At 47.6% G+C, this 14,863-nt stretch overlaps 2 protein-coding genes across 2 annotated transcripts in view; one reads left to right on the top strand and one right to left on the bottom strand.

The window, feature by feature from the left end:
* Positions 1-317: 317 nt before the first annotated feature.
* LOC123125409 (protein FAR1-RELATED SEQUENCE 5) lies at positions 318-4,429 on the top strand. The gene is made up of 7 exons (XM_044545907.1): positions 318-561; positions 675-903; positions 1,472-1,733; positions 1,852-2,541; positions 2,626-3,083; positions 3,326-3,611; positions 3,700-4,429. The coding sequence occupies exons 4-6, from the start codon at positions 2,451-2,453 to the stop codon at positions 3,560-3,562; spliced, it is 786 nt and encodes a 261-aa protein (XP_044401842.1). The 5' UTR covers positions 318-561; positions 675-903; positions 1,472-1,733; positions 1,852-2,450; the 3' UTR covers positions 3,563-3,611; positions 3,700-4,429.
* Positions 4,430-13,415: 8,986 nt separating this feature from the next.
* LOC123122564 (cytosolic sulfotransferase 12) overlaps positions 13,416-14,863 on the bottom strand; it is a 6,769-nt gene continuing 5,321 nt past the window's right edge. The window contains exon 2 of the mRNA XM_044542770.1: positions 13,416-14,671. Coding sequence (XP_044398705.1) covers positions 13,638-14,671 — 1,034 coding nt within the window. The 3' untranslated portion in view covers positions 13,416-13,637. The remainder of the gene's footprint in view (positions 14,672-14,863) is intronic.

The following is a 14,863-nucleotide window of genomic DNA, read 5'->3' as shown; positions in this document are numbered from 1 at the left end:
TTCTATACCCAAGATGAATGCACCCACGGTGCACCCAATATCCAAGCCGTCTGTGAGTGTTTCCTCACCTCGAGATGCGTCCAGTACAGTCAAACGAGTAAACAATTAATCCTGTACGTGAACAGTAATCCCGCGCGGGAGAGACGGCCGATTCAAATTGTTCTGGGCTGAAATAGCTCACTGTTCACCGTCACGGTCTGACTGATGTGACCTTACATGTACTGCTAGCTGTCGGCCCTGTCCATCAAAAGCAGCGATGCCAAACCAGCCCGTTCAATTGTGTGCACCCAATATCCAAGCCGTCAGTGAGTGCTCCCTTCACACATCACACCCCGTCCCCTCTCTCTATTCTTAGTCTTCCATGTGAGCAGAATCCATGGAAGCCGAGCCCAGCTACCTTGCTTCCCGGGCGATGATGGATGGGGGAGCAGATGATTTCTGCATCAAGCCCGTAGCAGAGCCGCACGGCGACCAGATCCCTAGCGCTCGATATATCGATCTGTTCGAGCTTGTAGTTTGGCCAGGTGGAGAGGGAAATGGTACACATGTGCCAGCATCAAGGTATGCAGTCAGCTCAATCCATGGCCGATTCATCTTTAGGGAGACGAATTTCGGTTTTATTCCAAGCCTAAACGTTGTGGTGCCTGACAAATTTCTCATTTTCCCGTTCCCAGGAGCTGTGCCGCCACCACCGCTGTATCAGATTCCGCCAGCGGTTGTAGTGCGGACGGAGCCATCCAGATCCTGGCCGTCTCAGACGACGGAGCCATTCAGACCCCGACCATCTCAACGGGCAGAGCGGACGGAGCCATCCAGACCCGGGCTGTTAGCGGACGGAGCCATCCAGACCCCGGCTATCTCAGCAAAGCAACCCACGGCCGTCGTCAGGAATTGGAAGAAGAGGTACGAATGTTGTCTCTGCAGATCCAGCGAACACCTAACTTAGGCTGGATTTTTTTGCGGAACCATCTGGTGGACTTCCATGTAGTTTCATTCTGCCGTTTCACTGTTTTTTTATCCATAAATCGGCTGGAATATGATGCCTAGAGTGTTGGATCGCACAATGAAAATAACACTATGCATTCGTTGTGGTCAATTTTCCAATATTTGTTGTGAGGTGTGACATCGACACAGGAAGTTTCCATGTATAATCTCATATATGTTTATATATATGCATACACGCCTGACAACTCATGTGGATAAATGTTTTGTCTGGGCATCTGTTATATTTTGATTCATAGCAATATTCATGTTTGATTGTGATTATGTTGACATTGAAACCTCGTCAGGAGTTCTGCACCTTGTCACACTGACGCTACTGTTAGGATTCAACCATAGATAGAATCTGATAATGAGACAATTCAAGAAATTAATTGAAATTCAGTTAACCATCCACTCCACATTGTATTGGTCAAGGCCATCTACTGTTACATGCATATAGCGACATAACTGAATCTACTGTAAAATGCAGATTCAGAGGCGTGTCTGGACCTGATGAAAGGATTATACCGAGCAAAAGCAACTATCTGCAAGTCTGTATCGCAAGAGCAACCGATAACAGCAATAACAATCTATTTGCCCCGGTTAAAGGTTTTACATTTGACTCGTGTAAAGAAGCATATGAGATGTACAATATTTTTTCATGGGAGAACGGTTTTGGGATCCGGCATGGCAAGACCAGGATAAATGAGGCGAAGTACAAAACTATGCATGAGATAGTATGCCAATGCCATGTACGTATTATTCGTAGCTTTTTCAACTGACTTTTAGCTGATTCATTTCGTATACTTGGTATCATGTTGGACATCATTTAGATTTATAATAATATCCGTTGGGTGTGTATATGTTCAGGGCAAGAGTGAGAAAGAGAATTCCGAAACATGCAGAACAGGATGCAAAGCGAGGATTCGTCTACTGCGCACTAGAGACCATGGGTGGTACGTCACTATGTTTGACAATGTACACAACCACCCGCTATCAGCTGGGCATGAGGAGACGCGTCAATGGAATTCTCATAGTTACATAGATCCTTTGATGACGGACTTCATCCGGAATCTCCGAGAGAACAATATCAGCCTCAGCAAGGTTTAAAACATCCTCTGCGCTACACATGGTCAAAATGGAGGCGTGCCATACCGTAAGCAGAACCTGAAGTATTTGTGCTCACGGCTTGCGCAAGAATCAATCAATGATGACATACATAAGACTATTGATCTCTTGCATCAAATGAAAACTGCTGACCCTAACCTTCAGGTATATGTCAACGTTGACAAAGGAGGCTCCGTTCAGTCAATATTGTGGTGCACTGGAAAGAACTGTGAAGACTATGCATATTTCGGAGATGTTGTCACCTTTGACACGACTTACCGAACTAATCTGTACAATATGCCCTTTGGTATATTTGTTGGTGTGAACAACCACTACCAATCTGTCATATCGGTGGAGTGCTGATGCGTCATGAAACTACTGAGGGGTTCGAGTGGGCTTTCAAAACTTTCGTCGACACGATGAATGGAAAGCATCCAGTCACAATATTGACTGGTAAGATATCACGAATAATTTGATAATTTCCATAATGTATGCTTGGCATCTTTTCCATGTTAACATGAAAATCATTATGTGCAGATCAGTGCAAGGTGATGGAAGGAGCAATAGAAAACATATTGCCAAATACGAAGCATAGGTGGTGTAAGTGGCATGTATTGAGGTGCGCAAAGGAGAAGCTTGGCCCTGTATACAGCAAGAAGAGTGGATTCAAACATGAGTTCCACAAAATTATAAATGATATTATTTATGTCACAGAATTTGAGGGAAAGTGGGCTGAACTTATAGATAAGTACAATCTGAAGGATAATCCTTATCTTGAGAATCTATATAGCAAGCGGACCATGTGGGCTAAACCATACTTCTCCAGTGTGTTCTGTGCTGGGATGACAAGTACTCAACGCAGCGAGAGCGCAAACCACCTGCTGAAACAGTACATACCTCGTTCATCACCTATGCACCTATTTGTCAAGCAGTACAACAAGCTACTCCAATCACGCACATCGGATGAGGGCAGGCAGCAACACATGACAAAGATGGTGAGAAGCCCAAATATGCATATTTTGATGTGTCTATTTAGTTGATATATATACCGCTAGATCAATATTCATAAGATATACAAACCCGAAATGCATCAAACCTGTAGCTTAGATTGTTCAATCCACACACAAAAAGTGTAATGCCTCACAAGCTTTTGCACCATTTGCTTAGCATAAAATTTGTTGCAAGATTGAACTTAGTATAATCAAGCTGCTTTCTGTGTGTGTATGTTTGTTTGCAGAAACGTCGAAGACTCAACGGAGGGTTCCCCTTGGAAGCTGATGCAGCCAAGATATATACTAAGGGTGTGTTCATTAAATTTGAAGAGGAGCTTTATCAAGCTGCATCGTTTATTATATCTAATTGCATAAGCAATATGGAATTTGAGGTCACACGTGCCCGACCGGATTACTTGCCTGAATACGAGATGAGGAGGTACAAGGTTGCTATCAGAGATGGTGGTGATTTCATAGACTGATTGTGGATACTTTCAGCATAGTGGGATGTTGTGCTGTCACTCTATCAAGGTTAGTGTCCTTGGTATTTTTTTCTTCCTATGCAGGTTTCTATCAGCTTGTTGCTGATCAATGTTCTTTTTCCTGATTGATCAAGCAGGTTCTGATACGAAACGACATACTCAAAATCCCGAGTAAGAACATCGTGAAGAGGTGGACCAAAATGGCAAAGGAAGTGCAGCCTTCAAACCTTGCTCTGCCTCATGCATCGATTCAGCCAGACGATGCTTCATACCGGCAAAATATCCTGTACATTGCCGCTCTAGAAACGGTGAAGGAGACCTCCCTTTGCAAGGGCATGCTTGACAAGACACTAAAAGTTTTTCAGGAACTGAGGACCGAAGCTAGACATATGCGATTGCTGGAGGAGGAAAGCCATAATGAGCCGGGTGAAGGACGGTGTGATGCAGATAATTTCATTGCCATCACGTCATGTGAGCAGTTGCATCCGCCAAAGCGAGTGAAATCCAAAGGTAGGACAGCAACTGTAAGGATGAAATCAAGGATGGATTATGTATCACTCTTCCAGCAAAAGAGCAAGAAGGTTGATAGTGTTTACAATCAACCAAACTTTCTGTCAGAAATCGGAAGAGACAACACCTCTAGCGACCATCATAATGATTTGATATCCCAATACAAGAGGGTTATCAAATGTAGCAGATGTAAGGGAGAAGGTCATAATAGGTCATCGTGCAAGAAACGCGGGTTCTGAACTGAATGGTATATCATATGGCGTATTAGAAAGCTGTATTTTGTTTCAGAAAGCTCGAAAGCTCCTGGCTTTCTGAGGACGCCATAGCAGCCGGTTATGTGCACATTAATGCTGTACTATATTCAGGCACCTTGTCTTTTGCAAACACTAGGACGTGGTATGCAGATCTATAACTATGTTATCATTAGATGTCAACAAATGTGCTTGCGTGTGACAATCGTGTACCTTAGTATCCCTATAAGTTGTGATGTTTTTAGACGAAACGCGCGAGCATGCCTACTTAGATTCCCGCCTAGTCTCTACGTAGCAGGCATTGACATGAGCGATCGCCGTGCAAGTGTTGGAACTCTATTTTTTTACGGAAAGATTACTTTATTAACTCAAATAACGGTTACATCATCAGCTAAGAATTTAACAAGGAAGCCAGGAGGTGCCTCGTCCCAAACAGAAGGGTCGTTCACACATCCCCATTTAGCTAATTCATGAGCTACTACATTGGACTCTCTAAAACAATGCTCAAATGTAACCTTTCCAAAATCACACAATATACTCCTGCAATCATCCAACACTGGCGATGCCGTCATCGAATGGCCTTCATTGAGATTTAGTGCATCCACATGCTCAAGCCTAGCTGTAGAAGCATTAATGAAATGCCCTTTATAATCTCTGATAATTGCTCCACAAGCGCCGGAGTTTGTTCCAACAGAAAAGGAAGCATCAACATTTAGAACTAGATGCCCAGCTAGGACCGAAGGCCATCTGTTTATCTGTTGGAACTCTTTTTTTTTTGAATGATAATAGTAGAGTTGCTATATTCATTGATCAAAGAGAAATGGTACAAAGAGACCGCTCAGTTAATTAAAAGAAAACCGAGCTAAAACCCTAATAAACGGGCAAAACGCTAGCTAAACTAGGTCAAGAGCACCACAAATCGCAACCACCGGCCAGTGACAAGCTACAAGCAACTCTCCCGACAACCACACGAACCCAAGCTCCACCGACAGCCACGCACACCCTCGAAGGCCGTCGTCGAGGTCTCCAAAGTGACGCCTCCAAGGAGGAAGCGATGTTGCAGACACCACCGTCACCCGATCCGGCATAGCCAACTCTTAGGTTTTCACCTGAAGACCATCAGACACGAGATGTCGAGGTACATCAAGATCCACAGCAACCCCTTCAAGAAGGATAACGACATCCACATATGCCATTGCCGCTGGTGTCGACAAGGTCGATGCGAGATTTTCATCCGAAGTCGAGCTTCTAACAGACCATCTCAACCTTTGGGGACACCCAAATGTCACCGAGCAAAAAGGAGGATGAACACGCACCACCGAGACCGAACTGAATGACGGAGTTGGGCGGAAGCCACGCCGACTGGCTGTCCGCACCGCCGCGCGCAGGACAAGCTGGGAGCCCGCCGGATCTAACAGACCCGCGTCGCCGCAGACAGGCATTGGGCGGAAAACATCACGCACCGCCGCACGCTGGATCTCACTGGGACCGTGCCGAAATCTAACCGGTCCACAATGTCGATCGCTGGAACCGGACGGGAACACGCCAAATAAGGCAGGCCCGCACCGCCGCGCTCAAGATCGGGCCGGGGATGCGCACAATCAGACTAGCCCATGCGCGGGATCTGGGTGGAACCTCGCCAGGGAGGCCCCGCCCACACCTCCTCCCGTTGTGAGCATGTAGAGGTAGCGCCAGCCTCGAGGAGCACCACCGAGCCCAACCAAATCAGGCAGAGAGCATCGCCTTGTCCGCGCTGCTGCCCAGCCTTCCTCCCGGCGCGCGCCACCGCTACAGGAATCCATCCGCCGCCGAGGTACATATTAATAAAAGCATGATTTTACCCTAGTTCAATTTTTTTTCAATATCTAACCCTTGTCGAAACGCTAGTAACTCGCCTCTGGCTCGAGCGTGGCAAAGGCGTACTGGCCATGGCACGTTTACCCTCGAAGAGAAGTGGAAGTGGAATCCTCCTCTTCCAGCGCAAGCAGACGTGCACGTACTAAAAGATATACTTTTACTCTTATCAAAAAAATCCTACACTTGAGTTTCAAAAAAAATCCTACACTTATATAAGAAAAACAGATATACTCCTACTCAAAAATAAAAAGGATCGCCAGGCTGGCATGTCTTGTCCTGGCCTCATGACGACCTGATCCGAGAATATCTTGCCCAAGTACTGTACCCGGAACAATATGGGTGTGGTGTGCCTGGAACAGGTAGGGACGAGGAGAGGATTATTCTTGTTCAAGGAATATGATGTACACTTCCCGCGAAATAGGAATATGATGTACATGGAACAGAAACGGGAGTTGTGCCAGGAACAGAAGTGTGATGCATGCTATACATGGGACAGGAACTACAGCTGTTCCTGGAACATGAGTGTGAGGCGAGCGAGTACCTTGACAGCACAGCGTGGCGTCGCCGTTGGTAAATGTAAATCGACAAGTTTACCAAGAGAAAAAAGTCTTAGCTATCAGCCGTCGTCTGTCTCCTTTTGTCCCGGTCTGCTTTGTAAAATAGATTCTCGGCAACCCGACATGACTGCACATGACCCGCATGCATGCAATGCAGAGAAATGAAACAAGGTCACGTGGATGCCTCGTGTCACGCAGAATCCAATTAGCTGGCGGGCGTGTGCATAGAGCAAGGCGCCGCATCGTTCAACCAAATAGATGCCCCTGCTGTGCATTTTTCTTCTTCTGAAAGCAGCATCCATGCCTTAGTCTATAGTCTATACGCGTCTAGTCGTCTGGTCTAGGGAAAGTGTGTGATCCATGACTTTGTCCGGGGACTCTAATTTCAATCAGTGTGTACCAGCATTTCTCTTAAATACTAAGAATAAAATTATGCATTGACCATGACTACAACCACTAGTAGAAAAATGGCCTATTGTCCCGGTTCATAAGGCCCATTTTGTCCTGGTTTTTAAACCGAGACTAAAGGGTCGTTACTAATGCCCTAAGCCTTTAGTCGTGGTTCTTACACAAACCAGGACAGATGGGCCTCCACGTGGCCGGTGCAGCGAGCCCAGGCAGCAGGGCCTTTAGTCCCGGTTGGTGGCACCAACCGGGACCAATAGGCATCAACGCGTCAGCAGCTGGCAGGAGCTGAGGTTTTTGTTTTTTTTTTCTGAAAAGGGGTGGTTTAGGGGGTAATTTAGGGTGTGTTAGCTAGCTAATAGAGAGAAGTGTCCTCTCTTATTTCCATGCTTGATTTACCAACGCTACTGATATGCCTAAACATAGCTTAGATTAAAGTGAAGGCAACATGTGGTGCATGTCGAAAGTAATACTAATCCTAACTTGATAAAGTTTGGATCAGTACTACTTTCGACATGCACCACATGCTTGTTGCCTTCACTTCAATCCAATCCATGTTCATTTCATCCACTGATATATAATAACTCTTCATGCCTGCATCATGCATCATCATAATAATAAGTCCTACTAATCATCATCATACAACTTCTACTCGGAGGTGGAATCATCATCATAATAATAACTCTTCATGCTCGCATCATGCACGCCCTTAATATACTCGGAGGTGTGTCTATCACCGTACATCCATTGCCGGTTCATCTGCGTGCATTATATATAATTATGTGTGTCAAAAGTAAGAAAATTAGACAAGTATCTATGTAAAGTATGAATCTTTTTCTTTCAGAAAGAAGATAAGAACAAGAGGCTCACCACGGTGGTGCCGGCGACGAGATCGGCGCGGGCCATCGACAGCGGTGAAGACGGGGACGGGGCGTGACGGACCGCTAATATAAACCTAGACAAATCTCGGGAAAAATGGAGCTCGGAGGTCGAGCTTCGAGAGGAGAAAGCTTAACTAGTGTGGCTCGGGCATTTCATCGAACACCTTATGTGCATAGGAGGTGAGCTAGACCACCCAATGCCCTCCCCCTCGTCGGCCAGCAAAAAACAGAGCACTGTGGAGTGCTCTGCTGCGGCGATGGGGTATATATAGGCAACTCATTTGTCCCGGTTCGTGGCTAGAACCGGGACTAAAGCTCCCCCTTCTGCCCCGGTTCGAGCCACGAACCGGGACCAATGGCTGTGGGCCAGGAGCGAGGCCCATTGGTCCCGGTTCGTGCCTAGAATCAGGACAAATGGGTCGAAACGAACTGGGACCAATGCCAACGAGGCCCCGGCCGGCCCCCTGAGCTCACAAACCGGGACTAATGGACCCCATGGGTCCCGATTCGTGCAGAACCGGGACTAATGGGCTGGCCAGGCCCAAACGAAAGCCCTGTTTTCTACTAGTGAACCCAGTTTGGATCAATGGCTAATTTCTCACATTATATTACTTCTGCCACAGTTTGCTCTCTAGACGCATTTATTTACACGAAGGCATGAAAACGTAGAACGGTCACGTATCCTCAAAGACGCTGGACATCAGTGTCTCATCATGTTGTATCTCAAACACCTGTGGGGGCATGTTGTACCTGGAACATCTACAAGGGCATGTTGTACATGGGACGGGCCGCCACGCTACTGAGAGGGCTGTTCCGGGCACGGCACAATCAAACTTGTACCCGGAACATCTACGGGTGCATTCTACTCATGGTGTACCTGGAACACCTGCGGGCGCTAGTTGTACCTGGAACACCTGCGGGGGCATGCTGTACCTAGGACGGGTGACCACGCTATTAAGAGGGTTGTTCCGGCTTGGCACAAGCACACTTGTATTGGGAACATATAGTAGTGCACTCTCATCATGTTGTACCTGGAACACCTGCGGGGGATTTATAACAATGATCTAATCCCGTGTTGTGACTTAAAAGAGGTATACATGCTTCCTTTCATGAATAAGGCGTGGAGGCTTTTTAAAATTCCACTTTGATAAAAAAAAACAACCAAATACATGTTATATGTGATAAAAAGTTATACCGTTGAATTCATATTCGAAAGAACTTTTCAATAATATAAATTTTAAGTCACAAAAATATATATTATTGATATAATTTATGGTCGAAATAGAATTTAGAAAAGTGTGCGTGCCTTGTTTATTGGAATGAAGGGAGTGTATAGCATTTCCCGGAAAAATGTGGGACTATATAGTAGTAGTGGGCTAGGTCGAAACTGATCCGTACCGCTCCAGTAGTCTCAAGCCTCGTGACTATATAGTAGACGTTGTACCTTGAACACTTGCGACGGCACGTTGTACCTATAACACATGCAGGGGCATGTTGTACCTGGGACGGGGTGCACGCTACTGTGAGGGTTGTTCTGGGCACGACACAAACACACTTGTACCTGGAACATCTACGGGTGCATTCTCATCATGTTGTACCTGGAACACCTGCGGGGGCATGTTGTACCTGGGACGGGCTGCCACGCTACTATAAGGGCTGTTCCGGGCATGACACAGCCACACATGTACCTGGAACATATACTAGTGCACTCTCATCATGTTGTACCTCGAACACTTGCGGGGGCATCATGTACATGGAACACCTACAAGTGCATGTTGTACATGGGACGGGCTGCCACGCTACTGTGGGCTGTTCCGGGCACGGCATAATCACACTTGTACCCGGAACATCTACAGGTGCATTCTCATCATGGTGTACCTGGAACACCTGCGGGCGCTTCTTGTACCTGGAACACCTGCAAGGGCATGCTGTACCTGGGACGAGTGTCCATGCTACTGTGAGGGCTGTTCCGGGCACGACACAACCAAATTTGTACCCGGAACATCTACTGGTGTATTCTCATGGAACACATGCAGGGGTATGTTGTACCTGGGACGGGGCGCCACGCTATTGTGAGGGTTCTTCTGCGCATGGCACAACTAAATTTGTATCCGAAATATCTATTGGTCATTCTCATCAGATTGTACCAGGAACACCTACGGGGGCATGTTGTACCTGGAAACATCTGCGGAGGCATATTGTACCTGGAACACCTACGGAGTGCACTAGTACATAAATTTTGGCATGTTGTACCTGGGACGGGGTGCACGCTACTGTGAGGGTTGTTCTGGGCACGACAGAAACACACTTGTACCCGGAACATCTACGGGTGCATTCTCATCATGTTGTACCTGGAACACCTGCGGGGGCATGTTGTACCTGGGACGGGCTGCCAGGCTACTATAAGGGCTGTTCCGGACATGACACAGCCACACATGTACCCGGAACATATACTAGTGCACTCTCATCATGTTGTACCTCGAACACTTGCGGGGGCATCATGTACATGGAACACCTACAAGTGCATGTTGTACATGGGACGGGCTGCCACGCTACTGTGGGCTGTTCCGGGCACGGCATAACCACACTTGTACCCGGAACATCTACAGGTGCATTCTCATCATGGTGTACCTGGAACACCTGCGGGCGCTTCTTGTACCTGGAACACCAGCAAGGGCATGCTGTACCTGGGACGAGTGTCCACGCTACTGTGAGGGCTGTTCCGGGCACGACACAACCAAATTTGTACCCGGAACATCTACTGGTGTATTCTCATGGAACACATGCAGGGGTATGTTGTACCTGGGATGGGGCGCCACGCTACTGTGAGGGTTCTTCTACGCATGGCACAACTAAATTTGTATCCGAAATATCTACTGGTCATTCTCATCAGATTGTACCAGGAACACCTACGGGGGCATGTTGTACCTAGAAACATCTGCGGAGGCATATTGTACCTGGAACACCTACGGGGGCATATTGTGAATCTATGGTGACCGTTTTTCGTATTTAATATCGGAGATACGGCAATCAATAAAAAAAATGAAGATCAAATCACCACAACATGACACAAGATTTTATATCGGGAGATATTATAAACTTTGGGATTTACAACATTGATCGAATCCCGTGCGGTGACTTAAAAGAGGTATACTCGCTCCCTTTCGACAAAAAAGTAGACCAACCAAATAAATGTTATATGTGATAAAAGTTATACCGTTGAATTCATATTCGAAAGAACTTTTCAAAGATATAATTTGTAAGTCACAAAAATATATATTATTGATATAATTTATGGTCAAAATAGAATTTAGAAAAGTGTGTGCGCCTTGTTTATTGGAATGGAGGGAGTGTATAGCATTTCCCGGAAAAAATGTGAAACTATATAGTAGTGGTGAGGTAGGTCGAAACTGATCTGTACCGCTCCACTAGTCTCAAGCCTCGTGACTATATAGTAGATGTTGTACCTGGAACACCTGTGGCGGCACGTTGTACCTATAACACCTGCAGGGGCATGTTGTACCTGGGATGGGGTGCACGCTACTGTGAGGGTTGTTCTGGGCACGACACAAACACACTTGTACCCGAAACATCTACGGGTGCATTCTCATCATGGTGTACCTGGAACACCTGCGGGCGCTTGTTGTACCTAGAACACCTGCAAGGGCATGTTGTACCTGGGATGATTGTCGGACACTACTGTGAGGGCTGTTCCGGGCACAACACAACCAAATTAGTTCTCGGAACATCTACTGGTGCATTCCCATCATGTTGTACCTGGAACACCTGCGGGCGCATGTTATACCTGGAATACCTGCAGGGGCATGCTGCACCTTGGACGGGGCACCACGCTACTGTGAGGGTTGTTCCGCGCATGGCACAACCAAATTTGTATACGAAATATCTACTGGTGCATTCTCATCATATTGTACCAGGAACACCTGCGGGGGCATGTTGTACCTAGAAACATCTGCGGATGCATGTCATACCTGGAACACCTGCGGGGGCATATCGTCAATCTGCGGTGACCATTTTTCGTATTTAATATCAGAGATACGACAAGCAATGAAAAAACAAAAGAAGATCAAATCACCATAACATGACACAAGATTTTATATCGAGAGATATTATAAACTTTGGGATTTACAACAGTGATCTAATCTCGTGCGGTTAAAAGAGGTATACTCGCTCCCTTTTGACAAAAAAAATAGAATGACCAAATACATGTTATATGTGATAAAAGTTATACCCTTGAATTTATATTCGAAAGAAATTTTCAATGATATAATTTTTAAGTCATAAAATATATATTATTGATATAATTATTGTCAAAATAGAATTTAGAAAAGTGTACTCGTCTTGTTTATTGGAATGTAGAGAGTGTATAGCATTTTCCGAAAAAATGTGAGACTATATAGTACTAGTGGTAAGCTAGGTCTCAAGCCTCGTGGCGACGGCTCTCTGCTTTGCCTTGTCAGAAGTTAGATTTTATATGAATTTAGATTGCAAGTCAACATTTAAACAAACAATAATTGAATTTTTTTTCTGGTGCTACGTTTGCAAAATGCCAGCCTAATTTTATTCATATAGTACCAATAGATAGTTGTAAATTACTTCCTCCATTGTATAATATAAATTAGTTTTTAAGCTAACATAGCTTGAAAAATATTCTTACTATTGTAAGATGGAGGGAGTACAACAAAAAAATTTCCTAACCTTGTGTATTTGCCACGTCACATCTTTTGAAACTGTTGAGCAGTGAGAGAGGACAAGCGCATGAATATGAAGGGGTGGCTCGATCGCTAGACTGCGTGTGTATCTGAAGCAATAGGAGCGATAGTCAAAAGGCCTTTTCACTTTTTACTACACAATGAGATCTTCTGTGAGCGTACTATGTTTCACAAAAGTGCTGTTCAAAGGAGAGGTATAGGGAGTCCACATAGCTCCTTACATAAACAATCGGAGGCCTTAAAAAATTTCTGCATATGGTTGGGAGCCTTGTCCCCTACTGCTCGTCGCTCACCGCTCACAGTAGCCTATGTGTGCCACAACTTTTTAGCTGAGAGAGACACGCTTCTCCTAGGCGGCGCCAGACGCTGCAAGACAAAAACGTGGGAGGCGGTGCAGCTGAGCCTGACAACAACAATGCATGCAACGTACTAGCACCTATCAACCTACTGCCTGAATTCCTGAAACCTATAGCATAGCTAGTCTGCCACACCAGTGCTAATTACTGATCTATGCTAATCGCCTAGCATCCGACCAAAATAGACTGGTCCACGACACGAATCTCATAGCAACTCAACGGTGTGAATAAGGGGGTGCAGCCTGGGTGCACCCAACATGGGTACAACCACTACTTTCCCAATAAGATACTGAATGAGGACTGAAATTGTAGAACTGGAATGATTCGGAACTTTGGGAAAGAAACATTTGGAATGAGTTATCAAACTACTGTTTGAACTTACAAGACAATCAACTTTCGAGCAAGAAACTGGAATCAAACTCGCGCCTTAAATCCATGGATCGCCACAAAACATGTGTTCCAAGCCGTGCTTTGCAATGACATTGTTGTTTGCCCCGCACTACCGCCCTGGCCAGTGCTCGCCGGAGCTCAGCCAGAGAAGCTGAACCCAGACCCCTGGAGTGCCTCCTCGACGGCCTCGTCCAGCATCTTCCCCATCTCCGGCGACATGTGGCTGCTCCAGTCCCCGGCGACCCCCTTCCGGAAGAAAGAGTCGCTCCTGATGCCCGACGCGTTCCGCCGCCCGTCCCTGTTGGCCTCCATGTTCTTCAGCTTCTCCAGGCTGCACAGGTCCACGATCTCGTCCACCACCCCTCGCGCCACCTCCTCCTCGGAGAAGCCGCATCCCATGAACTCCGCCATCGTCTTCAGACTCCCCGCCGGGTCGCGCAGCATCTCCTCGTACCTCAGGAACAGCACCTCGCCGCCGCCGAAGGGACGGCGGCTCGCGTCCCAGTACTCGAGCACGTGCCGGCACTGAGGGCCGTAGAAGCACCGGCCCTCGCGGAAAAGCTCGGCCGCCTCCTGCAGCGAGTAGGAGTCGGAGTCCACTCCGACACTCGGCGACGCTTTCCTGGTGAAGAGCCACGAGGAGACCAGCGCGTCCTTGGGGTCCCGGCAGACGTACACGATCCGCGCGCCGTCGTCGGCGACGACGCGGTCGGGGAGGAGCGAGTAGGGGAGGTGCGTGGCGAGCACCCGCGGGGAAGGGAGCGCCTCGAGCTCGGCCATGTCCCCGTGGTCGAAGTCGAACTCGAGGAACGGGACGCAGTCCTGCGGGTTGCGACGGCGGAGCGGGTGGTCGATGGAAGAAGGCGGGTGCACGGCGCGGCGGACGGTGGCGAAGGCGAGGGCCTTGAGCCAGGTGGTGCCGGACTTGGGGTAGCTGGCGAGGAGCACGTCTGCGCGCCTGGGCGCGAACCCGGCGTGCAACGCCGGGAGGCCGCGCCGCAGGGCCGCCTCCGGCAGCCAGAAGCCGCCGTAGCGCCGCAGCGCGAACGGCGGGCACCGCGTCTCGAGCGGGAGCGCCGGCACCAGCTTCGCCATGCCGGCGTACGTCGGCGCGCCGTCGTGTGGTCCGTCTCCGTCCTGGCGATGGCGAGGGGAAGCCATGGCCAGCGCGTCTGTAACGTACCCGATCAGGATCTAGGAGGAAGAGAGAAGGAGTAGTAGGTGGATCAGGGAAGGAGAGGGTGCCGAAGGAAGGAGAAGATCAGCTTCTCTTCTAGATCTGTTTGGATACAATAATTGATAATCCCCTTGCGGCATACAGGCCACGCCATATAACCACGCCTCACCGGCACGCATGCCAGCTC

Source organism: Triticum aestivum, chromosome 5D (genome assembly GCF_018294505.1).
Source record: "Triticum aestivum cultivar Chinese Spring chromosome 5D, IWGSC CS RefSeq v2.1, whole genome shotgun sequence".
Lineage (NCBI taxonomy): Eukaryota > Viridiplantae > Streptophyta > Magnoliopsida > Poales > Poaceae > Triticum > Triticum aestivum.
This window is presented reverse-complemented; position numbering and strand designations above follow the sequence as displayed.